Raw genomic sequence first — 20,600 nt, 5'->3', positions numbered from 1 at the left:
ATTTTGTTCATGTGAGCAGCAGCCTGGCATGTTTGTGCCGACAGGTTTTCATGGGAAAACGGGCTCTGCTCTCCACAGACGTCACGCCTGCTTCCATTAAGACAAGAAACAGCCGTGAAGGAAGGAGCCCCCCCCCCAGCGCAGGCAGAGACGAGCCCCTGCACTCAGACTCCAGCAGGGAACTTACCTGAGCCTCACAGCCCCCCCTTCTCCCGCCTACAAGATAAGTGGGCTGATACTGTGTTTTTGGCACCAGGCAGCCATATGAAAGCATACCTTAAGAGCAGGTGAAGTACAGCAACTAATCTTTGAACTGAGACAGTGTTTTCCGAAGACAGAGGCTGCTGCTAAGGTGGGGAAGTCTCAGATAGACCAGCTCTGATCCCTTCATTCAGCACCTGTCTGCATGAACCCAGGTTTATTCTGGCTTAACAGCACAAGCCCATGTGCAGCCCAGTATTACCTGCGGGACTTTTTAAGGAGCCAGTGACTCCAGGTGCCCAACCCTAGGCCCCTGCACAGCAGGCGTGCAGTTTCACGGCTCCTGTCTTTCAAGGTTCTGCTCCTCTTTGTACTCACTTCTGTCAGGTGTGCATCTCTGCTCCTGCCCTGCAGGGGTCACTCTTCTCTCTTCACGCCCAATTCACATTCAACATAGCAGGGGCTTTTTAAAGGTTGGTCACAGTTCTATAACCACAGAGAAAACTATTAAACTTACCTAAAGAAAAAAAATGTCTCCTTCCCCTAAGTCCTGCCTCTTTCTGAATGTGCACGTTTAAACTCTTTACAGTCACGTTCAGGAAACAGGATGGGAAACTTCGTACTGGAGCAAAACCATGTCGAAGCCCCTGCTGTGTATCTAACTGCCAGTGCCTGTTCTTCAGCAGCCCAGAAGACCAGAGAGACCTGCTGGTGATTGAGAAAAGGAATTAAAAGGACAGTTTGTTTTTTATCCTGTGAAAACAAACAGGTCACTTCTCATCACTGCACAGCCCAGGAAACAAAATCCAAGTAATCAACAAAAATGACAAAAACAGAGAGCTGGACCCACACTGATTTCAGAATCAAAGACTGACTTTAAATGTGAAAACTGAAAAAAAAAGCATGCTTTCAAAGTTGTCAACTTTATATTTAAACTGTTGATATTCCTGCAATTCTTTTTAATGATCTAAATGAATTAGTTCTTAAAGGACATTTGGAGATTTCAGGTGATTGCAGGGACTGTAAACAAGGGGAGGGGAGCTCAGGGCCCTTCGCTGCCGAGCTCATTCCTCAAGCACACTGTCACTGTCTTGCTGCAGGGCCCCACACTGACGCTGCTTCCTGCTGTTGTTTTCCTCCTGATGCCACTTCTGAGGGAAGGAGTGTGAGCAGGGTGCTTCTCTGCAGCATTTGCATGAGTGTTGATGCCGTTGCCTGAATTGGGGGGGTTGGGGAGCTGACAGGTTGCAGCCTGTCTGGAGGCAAACAGGATGTTTTGAGACCGTCAGGAGTTTCAGATGAAGATGAAAGAGCAGGGTGCGGGGTGGAGCGGGCAGTGAGGATGTCAGGGATTCCTCAGGGCAGACAGACAGTCTGGTCGCTGTCCTGGAGTACACAGATCCCCATGGTGTCAGAGAGGAGAGGCTGGCCAGCGGGCCACAGTCTCCGACCATAACTGTGCCATTAATTCAGCCCAGTCTATGAGTATGTTTTGATTTAAAAAATGTGCAAAATAACCCCAGTCTATTAAGCACAGAGAAAGCGCCTAAGATCTAAATTGAAAGGGTTAAATACTCCAAATGACTGTTTTTTTTTTAGTACAGAAACAGTTCTTGTCCAGAAAATAAATATGCAGAACCAGGTGAGAGAGGTCTGCAGAGTCTTTATTTCCTAATTGAACTACTTGCTGGTTTAATTGAAACAGCTGAAGCCTTTCTGCTTCTCCAGCAGTGGCAGGTGAGAAGGTGATGTCTGCAGGGCTGTGGTTCTCAAGCACCAGAGCGCCAGGCTGGCGTTTCCCTGCTGCCGGGGGTGCCGCAGGGCCACAGCCCTCCGGAGAGCCACAGCAGGGGCCACCTGGGGGTGTGCAAGAGGACGTCAGCAGAGATATCTTCTCCCATATGGTACAGAGAGGTCTCTGAGGAAGACCGGACATTTGGCAGAAGTATTCTTTTTCTACTGCAAATTCAAGCAGTAAATATACTGTTCATGAGTTGGACTAAACGTTCAGGCGCTGCGATTGCTGTGCTGGCCACAGCGCTGGCACTGCAGGACCCAGACTGCCAGCAGAGTCTGACCCCCCTCGCCAGCACGGAGGGCTGCTGCCAGAGACAGGCTGGCACAGGGGCAACGTGCTGCTGGAGCACTGACAGGGCTGGCTTACCCTGCTTCTCATCCTGGCACCTTTGCCAATCGGCATCGAGCACCGTAATCAGCCTGCGGTAATGACAGGCCTCCTGCTGCTGTGTAGGCACTGTGGGCGGCTGCCAGTCAGCATTACTCATTAGAATATCAGACTGATGAGCCTAATATGGGCTGTGTCTCTTAATTGTGTTGTGACTGTGGCTATTCTGGTATCTGTGAAATGATACTGCTCCTCCTCTCCTCTCCATCTCCAGACTGACTGTCCATGCAGGTCACAGCCAGCTGACAGCTACAAACCAAATCCCTTCCGCCAGCAACCTTCCCTCGGCGCAGCGCCCTCCCCCTGCCTTAGGTTTGACGGCAGCTTATCCAGACTTTCATTATTAAGCGCACTAGTGGCGCAACTCCCCCACCTGCTGGCCGCTTGTCCCTACTGCAAGAATAAAGTTGGAAGTAAAGTCGCGAAGCTGCTCGGTCTACTCCGTAATGTTTTCTTCAAATGTTTTATGTACCACTTCTTGAACTATATATATATTTATAATTTAATCTGCAATATTTCACATATATTTCCAGGTAATTTCCCAGTTAGCCGACAGACGTCAGTATTTATAGCTAAGGAAGAAACCGCGTCTGTCCTGCTAGGCGCCACCTGATGGTGAAAATTCAGTATTACATTTCTGACGTTTTCTGTATTTCACATCGCGAGGAGGTTATCAATAGAAAAATAATCATTAATCTCACAGAAAGGTTTGGGAGAACAGGGCTGTTTGAGCTACGCATTTGTAGAACAGGGCTATTTCTGTCTCTTTATGCACATCTTTACAGATAGTGAGTTAGGAATTTATTTGTTGATGCGTTGACAGATTTCTCATAGCGCTTTGTAAACTTAATTCTAATTTCCACGCCTGCATTTCGGGATCATAGGTTCTTATCGTTAAATCTTTTGAAACGTTTAAAATGAAACGTAAATTATTATTCTTTCGAAAACAGAATTGGAAATTACCATAAACTGGTCATATAAAACTGCTTTATATGTTACAAATATTTAGTGGATGTGGAAGAAAGAAAATGGAATTAAGTAAAAATATAGCTAAGCATTTAAAATCAATCTTTTATTTAATAATGATATTATAACCTCATTTGAGTTAATAAAACGTTATCCCTCTTCACGTGACTGTGGCGTGACGCAACTTGTTTGCTTCAACACGTGTGGGGGACAAACCGGAACTGTTCCCGTGTCACATGACCGGGGTCTGAGGCCAAACCCTGGCGATATATCCCAGCAGGGTTTGAAGCTCCTCCCTCTTTCCCTGAACCAAAATGTCTAAGAGAGGTAAGAGATCGCTGAGACTGAGAATGAGAAATCCGAAGTCATCCTTAATTCTTGGGGTACTTGGTGTTTCACAGTCATTAGGTTTAATAAAGAGTTTAATTAACTGTTCACAGCCGCTTGGTATTTTACGTGTATCTGTAATGAGACAAATAAAAAATTGATTGCCAGAGCCAGGCAGTCGTGACACTCGGGAGAAGCCATGTTGGGCCTCCGGCTGAAATGTTGGGGTTTTGTCCCGAGCTATCACTCGGGTCCCAGCTGTGGGAGTAGCCGTGAGCGGGGACGGGGGTCCGAGTGTGACCGCATGCGGTTCCGGAGTGTCCGCAGACGGGCAGCGGGGCGGAGGCCTGTCTCTGTCCGCGGGCCTGAGCCGCAGCCCCGGGGGCGCAGTAACTCCGGAGCCGAGGAGGAGCTCGCTGGCGCTCCGTGCGGCTGATGGCCGGGCTCCGGGCCCAGAGCCGGCCTGGCGGAGAGCTCCTGCCCCGCTCCTCTTTTTACAGCCGGTTTTGTGGGTTAAAATGACGAAGGGGAAATGTCTGCCCCTTGCTGTGCTGTAGAGCAGTCGGGACTGTAGCGGCAGACGCACTGAAGTCCAAACGTGTAGTGTCGATCCTGATGTGCTGGCTGTACAGATAGGAGCTGAAGTGTTGCACTGCTCAGCGGCTGAGAACGGAAGGCGGAAAGTTCTTGCAGGATCGCGTGTAGAACCTGCAGGCCGGGCCGGTCCTGGTGCCTCAGGTTAACGGGTTTCCTTCTGCTGCCTCTGTCCCGCAGGACGCGGTGGTTCATCCGGCGCGAAGTTCCGCATCTCGCTGGGCCTCCCAGTGGGCGCCGTCATCAACTGCGCCGACAACACAGGTGAGCCGTGCCGAACCGAGCCGTGTGGGTCTTGCTCGCTGGGGACTGACCGGGGACGAGCCCTCCCGAAAGCGCTCGTCTGGCCTGTGCACAGTGGCGCGGCGAGCTGTCGAGGGAGGGGAGATGAAGAGCGCCGCTGATGGGTGAGGCGGCAGCAGCGTGCTGTTCGTCCTCAATCCACGGCGCGACACTTGCCGGCTTGAAACTCAGCTTCTCTCCTGACACCCTTGTCCCCCTCCTCTCCGCGTAGCATGAGATGGACAATCCGGCTCAGATTTCCAGCGCGGAGCTGTCGGCTCACTGTCCGCCCCGCTGTCTGTTCCAGGTGCCAAGAACCTGTACATCATCTCGGTGAAGGGCATCAAGGGGCGCCTGAACCGGCTGCCCGCTGCCGGTGTGGGCGACATGGTCATGGCCACGGTGAAGAAGGGCAAGCCGGAGCTCAGGAAAAAGGGTGAGTGCGGCCGGGGCTCGGCACAGGCGAAGGCTCCCTCTCTCTCGGCCTGGGGGCAGCTTCCAGTTACAGCCAGGAGACGAGACTGGTTGCTTTTCTTGCTGGGTTTGTAATCTGTGCGTATTCGTGTAATTATTTCGGTTTCGATTTGGGTGGATTCTAAACATTATCAGTCCCTTTCTGTGCCAGGTAGGGGTGTGCTGGCAGCTGTGATGCTCTGGATCAGAGCCTCCCTGGCCTGGAGCGCTTGGCCTGGGGGTTCTGTTGTGGGACAGAGGGCTGGGCTCAGCAGAACGGCATGGGCTCCCCGAGTCTGGGGATATGTCAGCAGTTTTAGATTTTCCTCTCGGTGAGGGGTGCCAGGGCAGAAAGTGGGTTTGAATATGGTTCCCATATTTAAACCCAACAAGAACAACTACTGAGGTTAACCTCTGGTAATGGGCAAGTCTTAATGTAGAACTTTAGGCTGCTGAACTGTGTAAGCAAGAGCCCTGTGCAGCTCACAGATGCACATAAGGCTGGATAGTGTTTAGCTTCTTGGGAATACTGGGAGAGTTTCTCATTGTCTGTGATGTGCGCAGTGCTGCTTCAGAGCTGCTTGTTTACAGGATGGGTTCCAGAGCTGTTGCTGCTGGTTGGGAGACTGTGCTGAAAGGTGATGGCTCTGTAGTGTGCCTGTTCATGCCAATGCGATCCATGGGCCTGTGGAGCCTCTGAATAGTGTGTGCCACTCAGGAACAGTGTTTTCCTAGCTGTAGGGTGTTGGGTCTGACCACTTGAGTCCTTCTTATTTTAATATGTTGATGATCTTCTTGAGTTGGATTATTTGTGTTCATACATGTATTCATATTCTGTTCCCCCTGGAGAGCTGCTATCAGGTAGCTGATGCTGCACACATGCCTACTGTATCAGCTACATGATCATAAAGATTCCACTGGTGGCAGTTCTACTATGTTATTACATATTTGGGGCTGCAGTTTTTAGGCTGACTAAAAGCAATTAACACAGCTGTGTACATGTGGTCACAGGGGGGTTGTGTACAAAGGGATCTGCAGCTACAGTATCAGCATTGTGCAGAGAGAATTGTAGGTCATAAGAACTTAAGATGCACGTGTACAGCTTCCATTTTGCAATTGCTTTTCAACAACCTGGAAGCAATTCTTGCACTCTAGGTACTCATTACAGTTATCAAATCTCTGTGTAACATTCCTGGGAGTTTTAAGGAGCAGAATTGCATTAATTGAGACACTGTTGATGATCCTGAATATAACATTAGATTTTAAGACTGTACTGTTACAAATAAGTTTGAGTGTACACTCTTAATTTTATGTGACTAGTTTTGCGTTTTCCAAAGTAGAACTTTTATAGTCTCGATCAAAATAAGCAATAGCAGTAATTCAGCAGTTCTATAGAGAAAGCAGTAAAGGCTATCAGCAGATGTGGCAACCACAGTAAACTAAAGTCAGTTGTGTCCATATTTGCTCAGCGCATCTTCAGACACCGGTCTGCGGGGATGTTTGCGGACAGTGGATGTCCATCTGTCCCAGCTTGTTCCTGGAAGTGGCCCTAGTCTGCCACCTCCCTTCTGTACACGCATGCTGTTGCACTTTTTCACACTCCACTCTGCTTAGACTGCTGGATAGCAGAGCGTCCAGTTTGTGGTAGCCTGTGGTGTTGGTGCGTTGATCCGACACCTCCCCCTTCAGAGGGATCCTGCTAGGCTCCCGGCTGCTTCAGCCAGTGGAGGCTGAGTCCGGTGCCCCAGGCGCCACTGGTGATGGTGATGGTGCGCCAACGTGTTGGCTTTGCGGTGTGCACTGACCTCCCTCTGCGGCTCGTTGCAGTGCATCCTGCGGTGGTGATACGGCAGCGGAAGTCCTACCGGAGGAAAGACGGGGTGTTCCTGTACTTCGAGGACAACGCGGGGGTCATCGTCAACAACAAAGGAGAGATGAAAGGTGAGCCGCCGGTCCTGTGCGCCCGCCCGCCCTTCTGAAAGCACTTGCCCCGCCTGGCACGCAGTGGCGGGGTGAGCTGTCGTGGAAGGGCACAGGAAGTGCGTCGCTGGTGGGTGAGAGGGCAGCTGCGTGTGCTGCAGATTCTCAATCCGCGACGGGACACTCGCCAGCCGCTGGGACAGCCCCTCAGAGCGCAGGGTGATTGACACGAGTTGTAAAACCTCCTTCAGTCTTTCCAGCATCCTTTGCTTGATTGGGTATTGTCCACCGGACAGCCTCTTGTCTGCACCGTTTGTGTTTTCGTGTTCCTGTCCTGCTGCCCCTGTGACGGGCTGTCCCCTCCTCTAGATGCACTGTTACAGCCAGGGGTCTGGGGGGGGTTGTTGTGTCTGGAGTGGTTTACCTGTCTGTTCTCTCATGCCAAGGTGTCCGTGAGCCTGTTGACTCCCTGTTTTTTAATCTACTGATGAGTTGCTGATCCGCTGAGTTAACTGCAGGACAGCTGTTTGGGCACCGTGTTATGCACAGTCTTGGTAGAGCTCCTGTGTGTATATCTGCGTCTCGAGCAGGTGACCCTGCAGCCTGGCCTGTGTGCCGAGTTCTGAATCGACTCTCTCCTGTCTCTCAGGCTCTGCCATCACTGGCCCAGTGGCAAAGGAGTGTGCGGACCTGTGGCCCAGAATCGCCTCCAACGCCGGCAGCATCGCCTGACACCCCCGTCTGCCCCCGTTTGTACAAACTCAATAAAAAAAGTGGTTTTGCCCAAAGACTCCTGCTGTCTGGTCTGTTCTGGGGGACACCTCCTCCCTGTTCTCTCACTCACAGCTGACAGGGTCATGGGAATGTTGATTTTAGGTGTGGACTTTCATTAACAACTGACCTGGTTTTCAGTGCCGAGTCCGAAGTGCTGCTGCTCTCCAGGCTGTGTCCATAATAATGGTTTATTACTGTGAAGGTGCAGGCTGGAGCTCGGTGGACTGCTGCTTGAATCCACAGGGCTGGAAGGAGGGATTCCAGACAGCTGGTCCATGGCGATGCTGTCCCGTTCTGCTCCTCTTGGGCTCGTGAGGTGATCAGGCCAAGCTGGTGCTCTGCACACAAGAGGGTGTTCGGGCTGAGCCAAGGCACAGTAAAGCCAGGGTTCGAGGGCATTTGGACACAGGAGTGTCTGAGACTTCCACACCTTGTGCTGTTTCTTGAGCCCCATCAAGGATAAAAGTAAAAATTCCTTACACTTACATAGCCCTTTCCAGGTAATGGGGATCCCCTCCATCACCACTAGTGTGCAGCTCCACCTGGATGATGCGACAGTACTCTCCCCTCACACCAGAAGGAAGGCAGAGTGATGAAGCCAGTTCAGAGATGGGGATTAGGAGGCCAGGACGCTGGGGTAACACCCCTGCTCTTTTCGAGAAACACCCTGAGATTTTTATTGACTACAGACTCAGGACCTCGGTTTTACGTCTCGTACAAAGGATGGTGCCTTTTTACAAGAGTGTCCGTGTCGCTATACTGGGGCATTAGGACTCGCACAGACCACCGAGTGAGCACCCCATCCTGGCCCCACTAAAACCTCTTCCAGCAGGAACCTCAGCTTTCCCAGGAGTCTCTCCTCCAGGTACTGGCCAGGCTCACACTGCTGAGCTCCGGTGGGCTGCTGAGAAAGCTCCTTACCACGCGAGGAGGGTGTGAGTGGACAAGTGCTGGATCCCAAGTGTCCGCACGGGCGTGTGAGCAGCCCGGAGAAAGCTCCACAGCTGAAATGTTGTTTCCTTCTTCACGTTTCAGCATGGAGTGAACCTTTACTTGTTCCTTTGTCTTTTTCATATATAAAGTTTAAATTAGCAGCGGAAGGCAACCATTTGCCATTATTATGAGCTCGTGGACGTGTGTGTCTTACGGAACACCAGGGTCCTCTATAAGAGCAATAATCTGAGTGAGTAATGGCTGTTGATCAGCTCTTGTCTTTCCAGAGTGACTGATGCGCGTGGGGCTTCATCCCTCAGCCCAGCTGCCCAGCGACGTGAAACTGTCTATTACGTAAAATCTAGTTGAGACTTTTTTTCTAACTTCTTGTTTAAGGAAGAGGATGAGTACAGTGTTTTTTTTTAAGTTTAAAACTCGCTCGTCTTATCCAGGTTACGCCTCAGAAGCCTTTCGCGTGTCTGTGACCTGTTGCGTGCTGTGTCACAGGCTGCACTCTGCTTGAGAAGGCAGTGAGGGGCTGCAGCGCTTCTCGCGGAAATAACAGTGACGTCATCCAGCACCGTCACCAACACGCGGGCTTGTACAGGCCCCGCAGGCTGCCGATGTCCACCTCCGAAAGCCCTTACAGACATAAAAACTGCATCACAGCTATCGCCCTTCAATTGTGCTAATTGGAGGCTTTCTAGAACGTGAATGGCGCTGTTCATGGTTTTCGTAACAGTTTTTCAATTTTATAATCCTTTTTTCTAAATACGGTCTTACCTCACATTTTGAATGTAGTTTTTTTTGTTTATTTATGGAAATATCACAGAGGTACACTAGTCAACTTAGCAGTATTTGAAAGACTGTGTTTCTGTGAATTTAATTTTGTACATTGAGGCATTGCATGGTAATTACAGTGCAGTACAAGACCTTCTACAACTAGGGCAATTACAAAATAGACTTAGACACTCCTACCACCCCAGAGAAGCCCAGAGCCCTGACCAGTGTCCTGGTGTTGACCTGTTCAGGTCACTCTGGGGTGCAGCTGAGCAGCCTCAGTGGTCTGGTGGCACACAGGTGAAGCTCCAGCTTGGGTATGATGGGCATTTGGGTATCAGGGCAACACGCCCACCCTCCGGCAGGCAGAGACTGCCCAGCTTTGGCGAGGTGACATCATTCCCCCTGCACTGACTGCAGCCCCTGGCCATGGGGACGAGTCAGTGTAGCCCAGTGCTGCAGAGAGGAGAGAGAATTAAGAACAATTCACTGGAGTTCTGTGTTTTCATTTACATTCCTTAACTTATACATGAAGTGTGTGACTGCACATTGAATGCAAGGAATCACAGTAATTTTCATCAGTCCGTGTTGATGAAGTGTTGGTGTCTCACTGCTCTTGGCTCCTGGGCTCCTTCTGTGTGGAGTTTGCATGTTCTGCCCAAAGATTTTCTTTCACGTAATGGTGGCTGAGTAACCTGGAGGGAATTCTCCCTGTGTGTGTGCCTTCGGAATAGCCTTGGCCCTCGCCGTCTTTAGGAGTGAACAGCTTCCCAGCAGCGGATGTGTGGCTTTTATGAAGTGCCTGCAGTTTGGTGGCAGCTCTGCTCCTACAGACAGAAAGTGATGCAGTTGTAAAAACTATTACTGCAGTTTTTAATGAAGCAATAAGGAGGAGGAACTCGGTGTTTCTCCGAGAGCTATGATCCTGCCCTCTGATCCTGGACCAGTTCCCTTCAAACCCGTGAATCCAACCAAGTCTTCCATGCTGGTTGCCTCTCCTTGACAGTAACGTTGTGACTGAATGCATTGCAATCGCGATGCCCGTAAATGCATCCCTGCGTGAAAAAAGAAAGATCTTCACAATAAATTAATTGGTGTTGGAGAGTTTGGGGAGTCCTGTCGTGCTGGAGTGACGACACTTCTTACCGACCCACAGCAGCCGCCGCGCCGGCTCGAGGAGACTGCAGAGTTGCTATAGTAACGGCATAGGCGTCTGCCCAGGTTGCAGCCGGCAAACAGAGCACAGTGTTGATTTAAGGCACGTCGGCACAACATACGTTGTCTGGGGGTATAGCTCAGTGGTAGAGCATTTGACTGCAGATCAAGAGGTCCTCGGTTCAAATCCGAGTGCCCCCTTCCTTTTTTTCCGTCAGCAATGGGTCTTCAGGAGCGAGACTGCATTGCAGGACCCAATTCCAAATTATCCTCAGATTCACGTTAACGCGTGTGATTACGTCGAAACAGTGTTGAAAACTTAGATTATTTTTTCCTGTATCCGGGAAAACAGGGGCTGCGAGGTATGACGTGCTCTCTGTGTCTGTCACCTTTTTCAACAGGCGATACCAGGACACATTCACGAGGCAGAATAAGATCAGATTTACTGTCCTCCAAGGGAATTTTTTGTGGACACACAAGCACTTCTGTCCATTTAAATATAAGTATATATATACTCTATTGCACATGTATAACACATAACAACATATAACATTTATAACACATTTTAAAAATCCACTTGCACGGAAGTGGATTGTAAAGGTCAAAAATTGTGTTTAATAATTGTTTTATTGCCCTCCCCTCGTAAAGATAACTGCACAGATACCGTATCTCTCGAAGACCAGGTGGGAATCTGCTTTATTGCCAATAGCCGTGTCACCCTGCAATTCACAGCCGGCAGCCCACTGGAGCTCAGCAGGTGTGAGCCTGGTCAGTACCTGGATAGGAGACCTCCTGGCGAAAACTAAGGCTGCTGCTAGAAGAGGTATTAGTGGGACAGCAGGGGGCGCTCTCCCTGCGATCTGTCTGGGTCCTAATGCCCCAGTATAGTGACGGGGACACTATACTGTAAACAGGCGCCGTCTTTCGGATGAGACGTAAAACCGAGGTCCTGACTCTCTGTGGTCATTAGAAATCCCAGGGCGTTTCTCGAAAAGAGTAGGGGTGTAACCCTGGTGTCCTGGCCAAATTTCCCGTTGGCTCTTACCAGTCATGGCCTCCTAATAATCCCCATCTCTGAACGGGCGTCATCACTCTGCTCTCCTCCCCACTGAGAGCTGGTGTGTGGGGAGAGTACTGGCGCATCATCCAGGTGGGGCTGCACACTGGTGCTGGTGGAGGGGATCTCCATGACCTGTAAAGCGCTTTGAGTGGAGTGTCCAGAAAAGCGCTATATAAGTGTAAGTGATTATTATTATTATCATCATCACCTAATCCACTTCAACACGGAGAAAAAGAGCAAAAAAGGAGAAAACCCGACCGACCAGGTGAAACCCCAGTGTCTCCTGCATCTTTAACAGCTCTCACCGCCGAAACACGTCTTTTACGCAGAAACTGGTGATGAAGAAATGTTCCAGCATGACGTCACATATTTCTGCCGTATTCACAAATATGCAACAATAAAATCATAATGAGCAAGTCTCTGTCCCATTAATAATAATACTAATAATTGCTTACACTTATATAGCGCTTCATTCATGGTGATACTGTGCAATGTCCCTAATAATACAAGCAGGAACATCCTGTTCCATAATCCCAGGAACACAGTGAGACAGGAGGGGTTTCAATGTTTTCTCTTAAATTGCAAAAAGACACGTAAAACAATACACATGGGCGCGGAGGAGGAATATGGATGGATACTGCATCTGTCTGCTCGACAAACGATGTCCAGTTCTTGGGTCAATGTTCCTAATGAGATCAGGCTGTTTTTTTGTTTTTTAATAAGATGTAAACTTGACATTTTCGTGAATAATAAAAATAAGTTTTAAAAGTTTTTTTTTCATTCTATAACATTTGATTTACCGTTTCTCTTCCGTTTTCTTTCAACATTTCATTTGCTCTCAGATTTTTCACGACTTAAATTCCCGTCCTGTTGCCGCGCGCCTTTAAAAATGCGTCTGTGTGAGTGGGCTGATTATAATACGCATCGCACTATAAAATAACTTTTAGGAGTTTGCGAGCACAAGTCAAAATAAAACCGCTCTCAATTGTTTACGTTAATTGCGCACGGTGTAGTTTGTAGAATACCACATGCGCAGCGCTCCTCCTCTTCCCCTGCGCTGGATGACGTCATTCCAACGAATTTCCGGTTCGGCGGTCGACAACAGGAAAATAACAGAAGAGGCCTGAACTTTTCTTCTGGGCTAAGACAAGCATCCCTGTCGGCATGGGAGGGGGCGATCTGGTAGGGTTTCTGCGATTTATTTACTACGGGGAAGTTGCTGTCTGTTAAGCAGATAATTGTTTTTTCCGGCAGTGACGAGTGCGCGATGTTCGGGAGACCCGAGCCTGGGCCTAGTGATTCTGGTGCCGTTTCGAGCAGTTTCCCACTCGAACAGAAGAGAAGCCCTTCTTCGCGAGTATAGTATGTCCGCAGACTGGCGCTGGAAGACAGAGCCCAGTGTGCAGCTGTGCTCACCGAGCGGTGTTTGCCGTGAGGTCTGGAGCTGGACGGCGCATCCTGAGCTGCTGTCGACACCTGTCACAGGGTTCATCGGGGGTGTTTACCCAGTAGTCGTAGTAACTATTCAGATTTTATTGAACAATTAATAAAATTTGAATGGGCGGTGTGGTGGCTCTGTGGCTCAGGATCTGCGCCTGTGGCTGGAAGGTTGTCGGTTCGCATCCCGCGGCCGGCAGAGGAATCCTACTCCGCTGGGCCCCTGAGCAAGGCCCTTAACCCCAACTGCTCCAGGGGCGCTGTACAATGGCTGACCCTGTGCTCTGACCCCAGGCTCTCTCCCTGTCTGTGTGTCTCATGGAGTTGGAGTTTGCGAAAAAGACAAAATTCCCTAATGCAAGAAATTGTATATGGCTAAGAAAGTGGTCTTAATAACAGCCCATCTGAAAGTGGAGAGTCCCGGCGCCAGCAGGGGCAGATTGGAGAGACTTGTACCCAGAGCTGGGAGTTGCTCTTGGGGTGTTCTGTCTGAAAGACGTTCTCCATGTTAAATGGAAGGATGAACTGGGGAACAGTCAATAATTAAGACAAATGCTTTTTCCCAAATAGAGAGCCTCACTCCTCAGGTACATGTAGGTAAACAGTGATGAAATGATGTCATACTGGGGAAAGACCTAGCAGTGAGTCTGCTGGGGTCGGTTCCCATGGCGACACAGGTGATGACTGATTTGTCATCACAGGGAGCATCTGGGGACACCAGGATCTCTGTTGCTTCCTCTGCTCCACTCTGTCTTCATTGATGTGACACGAGTGCAAGTGTGTAGTTAGTGAAACCTTTGACACCTTTGAGAACTGTCATGCCGGCTGCAGCTGAAGAAATCCGGAATAAACCCTCCCTCCCTGTGACAGAACCTGAAGAAGAGCTGGCACCCCCAGACTCTGAAGAACATCGAGCGCGTGTGGAAGGCGGAGCAGCGCCATGAGGCCGAGCGCAAGAAGATCGAGGAGCTGCAGAAGGAGCTGCGGGAGGAGAGGGCGAGGGAGGAGATCCAGCGCTACGCGGAGGAGACGGGTGCTGTCAAGTGAGGACCCTGCAGCCCTGGTTTACTGACACTCTGTCCCTCTGGTCTTATAGATAGATACTTTATTGATCCTGTGAGGGAAATTGCAGTGCAACAGCAGCTTAACACAGTCAACACAGCACAGTGTAATGAATGATGCAATAATAATAATACAGTACATACAATACAATCAGTACAGTGAGAAGTGCACTAAGAAGAGTTACTCACGCTCCAGAACATACAAGGAACAAACCAGAACAGTACACAAAAAGTTGTATTGCACAATATAAGTATAAATATAAATGTATTGCACAAGTCCCTGGCATATATTGCACAAAAACAGTTGTAAACGGGAAAGCCAGATGTAGCAGACAGTTTACTGTTCAGTTCAAAAACAGGTCAATGTTATACGCCCCCCTCTCCTGGCCGTTTGCTTCCCCCCCAGTGCCTCACCTGTCCCCCTCCGTCTCCCTCTGTTTCTCTTCCTCCCTCGCCTGCTCCCCTGCCGCTTGGCTTCATGCACCTGCGCGATGCCTGCTGTCCTAAACGGGCGCGTCTGTCCCTCAGGAAGAAGGATGACCGGCTGGACTGGATGTACCAGGGGCCTGGGGGCCAGGTGTCCCGCGATGAGTACCTGCTGGGCCGCCCCATCGACAAGCAGATCACCCAGCAGTACGAGGAGCCGGACAGCGGCCCCTCTGCCCAGACGGGTCTGCTGCCCGGCTCCATCTTCAACCCCCCCTCTGCCGCCAACGCCCACGACATTGCTGCGAAGATCCGTGAGGACCCCCTCTTCCTCATCCGGTGAGCCTGAGAGCTGAGGCTGCGGACCGAGGACGGCAGGGAAGCATAAACTGAAAGAAACACAGCAGGGACAGAAACAACATTGAAGAGAAATGTACAGATAAAGAGATCAATGTGGGAAAGGGGAAAACAGGAAATACTATTTCAAAGCCTGGCTGAACAGATGAGTCTTTAGTCTAGATTTAAAGGCTATAAAAGAGTTTCCGTTTCTCAGATGGGAGGGGAGTGAGTTCCAGAGCTGTGGAGTAACGAGACTGGACGTGTGTGGCCAGAGATGCTTGTACCCATAAGAAGGGGCTACTAAAAGCTCCTTGAGCAGAGTGTAAGACCCAGCTTGATAGATAGGCAGAGTAATGAGAGGCTGAACTAACAGGCAAGAGAGCCTGAATGTCCTTGTCCTTGTAAATGACTGAGTTTCACACACAACTGGACACGGCCCATTCCAGCCAAGCGTCGCCTCTTCAGACTGACGTCTTGCAGGGGCTGCAGGTGGCAAGATGGAGACGGCTTCAGCTCCAGCTTCTCCGGTTTTTAAATTTGACCTCTTCCAGTTCTCTTGTTTCAGTTGTGAACTTTTTTTTCAGTAAACGGGAAGAGGACAGAAAGAGAGAGGTGCTGACCAACCCTGTCAAGATGAAGAAGATCAAGGAGATGGTAAGAGTCTCTGCACACACCCCCGTCTCTCGCTCTGGCCTTCTGCAGCTCTCAGTTCAGATTGCCTGGTTTCAGCTGTTCTTCACCACTGCTGTCTCTCCCCAACAGCTGCAGAAAAACCTGGAGAAGAAGAAAAAGAAGAAGGATAAGAAAAAGAAGAAGCACAAGAAGCATCGCCGGCATAGCTCGAGCGAGGAGGACTCCAGTAGTGACGAGGAGCAGCCGTCCAGGTGCGGCTACGACCCAGCCTGCCTGCCTGTGCCTCTCTGTGTGCCTGTCCCTCTGTCTCTCCTGTGGCCTGTCCTTGCAGAGGAGTGATGAACCTGTATCCGTCTTCCAGGTCTCGACGGAGAAGTACCAGCCCCTCCCCGCCCTCCTCGCTGTCTCGCCTGCCTGGTTACGGCCTTCAGGTGAGTGCTGCCATCACGCTTCCACAGCAAAGCCCCTGCAGCTTCAGTTCACTAACCAAGTCTTGGGATCCCCTTATTCTAATATTCAGCTCAGTCTCAGGGTTTACATATAAGACGGAATTTGATATCACATAAATATTTGAAGGCAGGGGTCTCCTTCCCTGGTGCTGGAGACCCCCAGTCCCCTGAATCAATCCCCTGACATTGTAGGTCACCCTGAACTGGCAACATGTATAGGTTAGCAATCAATTAAGCCAGTGGTTCTCAAACTGTGGTACGCGTACCGGCAGTGGTACGTGGAGTGCCGCCAAGTGGTACGCCAAATGACCCTGGAACTGTGTCGTGTGCGCTGAAAAATCGGGACGGGTTTTCATATTTTGTATTTTAATACGTGTCGAATACGCAGCCTACGTACTACGATACAGTGCGCGCTAATACTTCAGTGGACACAAGAGATACTCTGTAATTCTATACCACTCTATAGGAATGTGTGCTACAGATGCAAGTGACCAATTGTATTTAAAAAAAGCTACTGTATCTCCAGCAAATAGGGAGAAAGGAGAATGTGCGTGATTTTGGAACAATGCCAACGTTGTAAACACAGGAATGCATAGAAATACGTGCTACGAACGCAGGTAATCTTGTGAGCACACGAAAGCGTGATAACAGAAAAATATTTAAGAACTGTTCTAATTTGAGAAAAATACACCGAGCGTCTCTGTGTTTCGCTCCCATGCGCATGAAATAAAAACTTTAAATAAATACGGAAATAAAAACGGAAACGCGGAAAAATGCAAGCTTGCGTATTGCTAAAGCAGGTAAGCTACACTATTTTTGAAGAACCTTATTTACCGTTGGCAAAAGAGCTGACACGTATTATGTGTAGAGAAAAAGCTGCTAAACAGCTCGACCTGCTGCCCCCCCCTGAAAGACACAGTCATTCATAGAATTATTGAAATGAAGGATTATATCAAAAGTACACTGATAGAGCGCGTTAAGATGAGCAGATGTTTTTCACTGCAATTAGATGAGTCTGTAGTCGATTTGGCCAATTTGCTCATTAACGTTAGATACGAGTTTGAGGGCATGTCCCATGAAGACTTTCTGTTCTGTAAACCGCTACCAACAGGAACTACAGGAGAGCACATATTTCAGCTTCTGAATGAATTTATCGTAGAGAATGGCCTCGACTGGATAAAATGCGTCTGAGTTTGTACAGACGGTGCTAGAGCAATGACAAGCCGACATAACGGTGTAGTTGCACGAATTAGATAGGTTGCTCCAGAAATTAATGTACGCATTACAACATCCACCGCGTGACCTTTGCCGTCAAGAAAATGCCTGACGATTTAAAATCTGTTAGACTCTGTTGTGAATTGTATCAGGGCTCGAAAAATTAATTCACATCTGCTTTGCTCAACTAAACAGGCTCACCACTCTCACTGAAATGGTGCTTTTTTATTAGTTGTTGTTAATGTTTTTTTTTCTGTAAAACACTTTGAGAAGCCACCTTTAAAGGCGCTATATCAAATAAAGTTTATTATTATAATATTTATTATATGTATGTGTGAGTGTGTGTGCACGCGCGCTCATGTTGGTCATTGAGAATTTCTGGGGTTCCTATGAGATCATGACTTGTAGGTGGTACTTGGATGCTTTGGTTGGATTAGGGGTGGTACTTGGTCCAAAAAGTTTGAGAACCACTGAGTTAAGCAACTGAGTTCCTTGAATGAGTAAGCCCTGGAGAGATTAAATTTATTGTTCCATACAGTCTCTGAATTTCTTCATGTACCGTACACCTACAACCGCAAGCTGGATTCTCAGGCTTTGATTAATTGTCCACTTGATTTACTTTTTTTCTACTGTTGAATCTTGTGCTCCTACAGTTGCCGGCCAGCAGGAGTCGCCAGCGTGAAGTGTCTCCGAACCAGGAAGCATCTGCAGGGCGGTCAGGGCTCCAGGGTCCGAGCCGCTCGCCACACAGGAGCTCCAGCCACGGCACGCAGTGAGCTGTCGCCCTCTCCTGCCCCCACCTGCACAACTTTAGAAAGCACTTCCAAACTTTTTTTTGTCAGCGATTTGTATAGTAGTTATAATAATAATAATTAATAATTGCTTACAGAAATTTGGCCAGGATGCTGGGGTTACACCCCTACTCTTTTCGAGAAACGCACTGGGATTTTTTTAATGACCACAGAGAGTCAGGACCTCGGTTTCACGTCTCATCTGAAGGACAGTGCCTGTTTACAGTATTGTGTCCCCGTCACTATACTGGGGCATTAGGACCCACATGGACCGCAGGGTGAGCACCCCCTGCTGGCCCCACTAACACCTCTTCCAGCTGCAGCATCCTTAGTTTTTCCCAGGAGTCTCCCATCCAGGTACTGGCCAGGCTCACACCTGCTGAGCTCCAGTGGGCTGCCAGCTGTGAGTTGCAGGGTGATATGGCTGCTGGCTATGACTATGACTGTCTTTTTGGTAAACTTGGTGAAATGAAACAGTAGTTGAGAATTTTAACAGAAAATCTGCTTGCTGGACCACTGCCTGTTGGACGGTGGATGTGTGCGCTGCTATCAGGTGCTGAACCCGAGCGTTTTCCCCCCTGCCTGCAGCGCCCGCGGCGACAGGGAGCAGAAGCGCCGGGGCCAGAGCCCCCCGCCCCCCCGGCACCGCGCTCACCGGCAGCACGGCTCCAGCCACACCAAGTAAGTGAGCGTCTCCCGCGGCACGGGGCCGGCTGCGCTCGGCCTCGGCTGCCTCTGAGCCCCCTGTTCCTGTCCGCCCCAGGCGACTGTCGGCCGAGGAGCTGGAGAGGAGGCGGCGCGAGATGATGGACTTCGCCCGCTGGCGGGACGAGGAGCGGGCCGGCAACGTGGAGCGGTACCGCAAGGAGGAGGAGCAGGAGAAGACCCAGGAGGCGCAGCGCGGCCGCGACGACAAGTTCATCCGGTGAGTCACGCCGCCGCTGCCGCCGTGCTGGCTGGGACAGGGGGCTCCCCGACTCCCTGCAGGGCTCTCACTCCTGCTCTTTCCTCCCGCCTCGCTCCATCGCAGTGACATGAAGCTGCAGAGCGCCTCCACCTCCTCTCTGGAGGACCGGGTGAAGAGAAACATCTACTCCCTGCAGAGGACTCCTGCGGCACTGGAGAGGAACTTCATGAAGAGGTAGCGGAGGGAAGCGAGGGACAGCGTGAGCGCGACGGGGAGAGACGCGTCTCAGGTTTCGGAGTAGATATGGTATCCCAGGTCCCTGTGTTCCACACTGCCGTGTCCTGATAGCGTGTTGGGAGCAGCCAGCAGGCAGCACTGTCCAGTCCGTCAGCCTGCATTCTGTCCTGCCTGTTCATGGTGTCTAGCAGCATGGAGGCAGACCTGCAGCAGGCTTTCTGACACCTGAACGCGGCACAGATCAGAAGGGTTTTGCTGAATACTGCTGATTACAATCCACGGTTTTTGGTACCTCCGGCTGTAATGTTACAGAACAAGATAAGATACAGTAATAGATACTTTTACTGTATGTGATAGCAAAGCCCAACCCAGTGAGTGTGTGGTTTAACAGCCTGTGTGCTGGTGTTGTACCTGGCACTCAAGGGACCGGAGTCACGGAGAACAGTGTTCAAAAGGAAATGCCTGCAGATTCAGATCAGTGTCTCTTGGTTATAACTAACAGTCTAGTTTGGTAATTTTTTTTTAAAATTGAGGAATCCATTATTTTTTCCAGAAAGTCAAATTGAACCTTGTGGACAGATAGGGCTCTTTTCTGCTCAGTGCTAAATTCTGCAAGTGTTGCAGAAAAACAACAGGTCTGTCTCCACAGCTCACTCCTCGTCCCCATCTTTCAGGCTGCTGTGTCCTCTGGGACAATGTCAGGCTTCCAGAGCATTTTGCTTGTTAAAATGGCAGCTTGTCTCTGCAAGTATCTCTGTTGTCCCTTGATCTTTGAAGGATCCCAGCAAGTCAGTTTGAGCAGAAGAGCAGGAGGGGGGCTTTGTGATTCTGGACAGAGTGTTCCTTCATTCAGGGAAGAAAAGGCTCGTATTTCCTCCTGAGATTCATTTTGATATATTTTATACAGGACAGTTTTTTTTTACAAATCTGAAATACTACTACAAATACTGTCAAAGCCGGCTTTGTTTACAGTATTTATTCTGGACCTTGGTTTGTTTTTTTCAGAGATGCATGGGATTTTATTCAAATGTGTACATCTGCGTGTTAAGAATTTAATTTCTCACCTCCAGACTGTGGACCTCTCACTGTTTCAGTTGTCTCAAGTGTTGTTGTATTATGATCAAGAGCTGTCTTTCTTTTTCCTGGAACATTACTGTAAGACAATGCAAACAGCACCATGTAAGAATATTGCTTTTAAAGATTAAATTTTAGTTATGTCCTGTGTCAGTTGTCTGAATGTCTTCTTGCAGTACGCAGTCTTCTTGCCGAAGTCGAGAATGGTCCATGTTGCAAAGTTCACATAAACTTCACATATGTTCAGTATGTACATGCTTACCTGCTCCCAGCCCTGAGTGCTCCTAAAGGTTTAGTGCTCACCTGTTTCTAGAGTACTGAGCAGACTGACAGCACAAGACGGGTCTATACTCCTCCTCAGGTCAGCACCCCAGCAGTGCAGCTGCCTGTTCAGACAGCTG

The 20,600-nt window shown here is 49.6% G+C and overlaps 2 protein-coding genes and 1 non-coding gene across 3 annotated transcripts; all 3 read left to right on the top strand.

Moving 5' to 3' along the window:
* The first annotated feature begins 3,594 nt into the window (after positions 1-3,594).
* On the top strand, positions 3,595-7,716 carry rpl23 (ribosomal protein L23). The gene is made up of 5 exons (XM_088906054.1): positions 3,595-3,679; positions 4,454-4,537; positions 4,863-4,991; positions 6,836-6,949; positions 7,578-7,716. Exons 1-5 carry the CDS (start codon positions 3,667-3,669, stop codon positions 7,658-7,660), a joined length of 423 nt encoding a protein of 140 aa, XP_088762180.1. The 5' UTR covers positions 3,595-3,666; the 3' UTR covers positions 7,661-7,716.
* Positions 7,717-10,699: 2,983 nt separating this feature from the next.
* Positions 10,700-10,771, top strand: trnac-gca (transfer RNA cysteine (anticodon GCA)). The gene has a single exon. It is a non-coding gene; the product is annotated as a tRNA-Cys (tRNA).
* A 1,924-nt stretch (positions 10,772-12,695) lies between these two features.
* cwc25 (CWC25 spliceosome associated protein) lies at positions 12,696-20,352 on the top strand. Its single transcript, XM_088906247.1, has 10 exons — positions 12,696-12,812; positions 13,938-14,110; positions 14,657-14,893; positions 15,478-15,547; positions 15,656-15,777; positions 15,888-15,957; positions 17,844-17,962; positions 18,570-18,662; positions 18,745-18,906; positions 19,012-20,352. The coding sequence occupies exons 1-10, from the start codon at positions 12,795-12,797 to the stop codon at positions 19,124-19,126; spliced, it is 1,179 nt and encodes a 392-aa protein (XP_088762373.1). The 5' UTR covers positions 12,696-12,794; the 3' UTR covers positions 19,127-20,352.
* The last annotated feature ends 248 nt before the right edge of the window (positions 20,353-20,600 follow it).

The sequence above is a fragment of the Atractosteus spatula genome, chromosome 26 (genome assembly GCF_055471065.1).
Source record: "Atractosteus spatula isolate fAtrSpa1 chromosome 26, fAtrSpa1.hap1, whole genome shotgun sequence".
NCBI classification, from domain to species: domain Eukaryota; kingdom Metazoa; phylum Chordata; class Actinopteri; order Semionotiformes; family Lepisosteidae; genus Atractosteus; species Atractosteus spatula.
Note: the sequence above shows the minus strand (reverse complement) of the source record. Positions and strands in the feature narration are given on the sequence as shown.

What these genes read in the sequence shown, in the direction of transcription:
- rpl23 (XM_088906054.1), top strand. An exon ending in CAACTGCGCCGACAACACAG is followed by an intron (nt 4,538 to 4,862) that starts GTGAGCCGTGCC and finishes TGTCTGTTCCAG; the next exon opens with GTGCCAAGAACCTGTACATC. An exon ending in GCCGGAGCTCAGGAAAAAGG is followed by an intron (nt 4,992 to 6,835) that starts GTGAGTGCGGCC and finishes GGCTCGTTGCAG; the next exon opens with TGCATCCTGCGGTGGTGATA.
- cwc25 (XM_088906247.1), top strand. An exon ending in TGAAGAAGATCAAGGAGATG is followed by an intron (nt 15,548 to 15,655) that starts GTAAGAGTCTCT and finishes TCTCCCCAACAG; the next exon opens with CTGCAGAAAAACCTGGAGAA. An exon ending in CGCGACGACAAGTTCATCCG is followed by an intron (nt 18,907 to 19,011) that starts GTGAGTCACGCC and finishes GCTCCATCGCAG; the next exon opens with TGACATGAAGCTGCAGAGCG.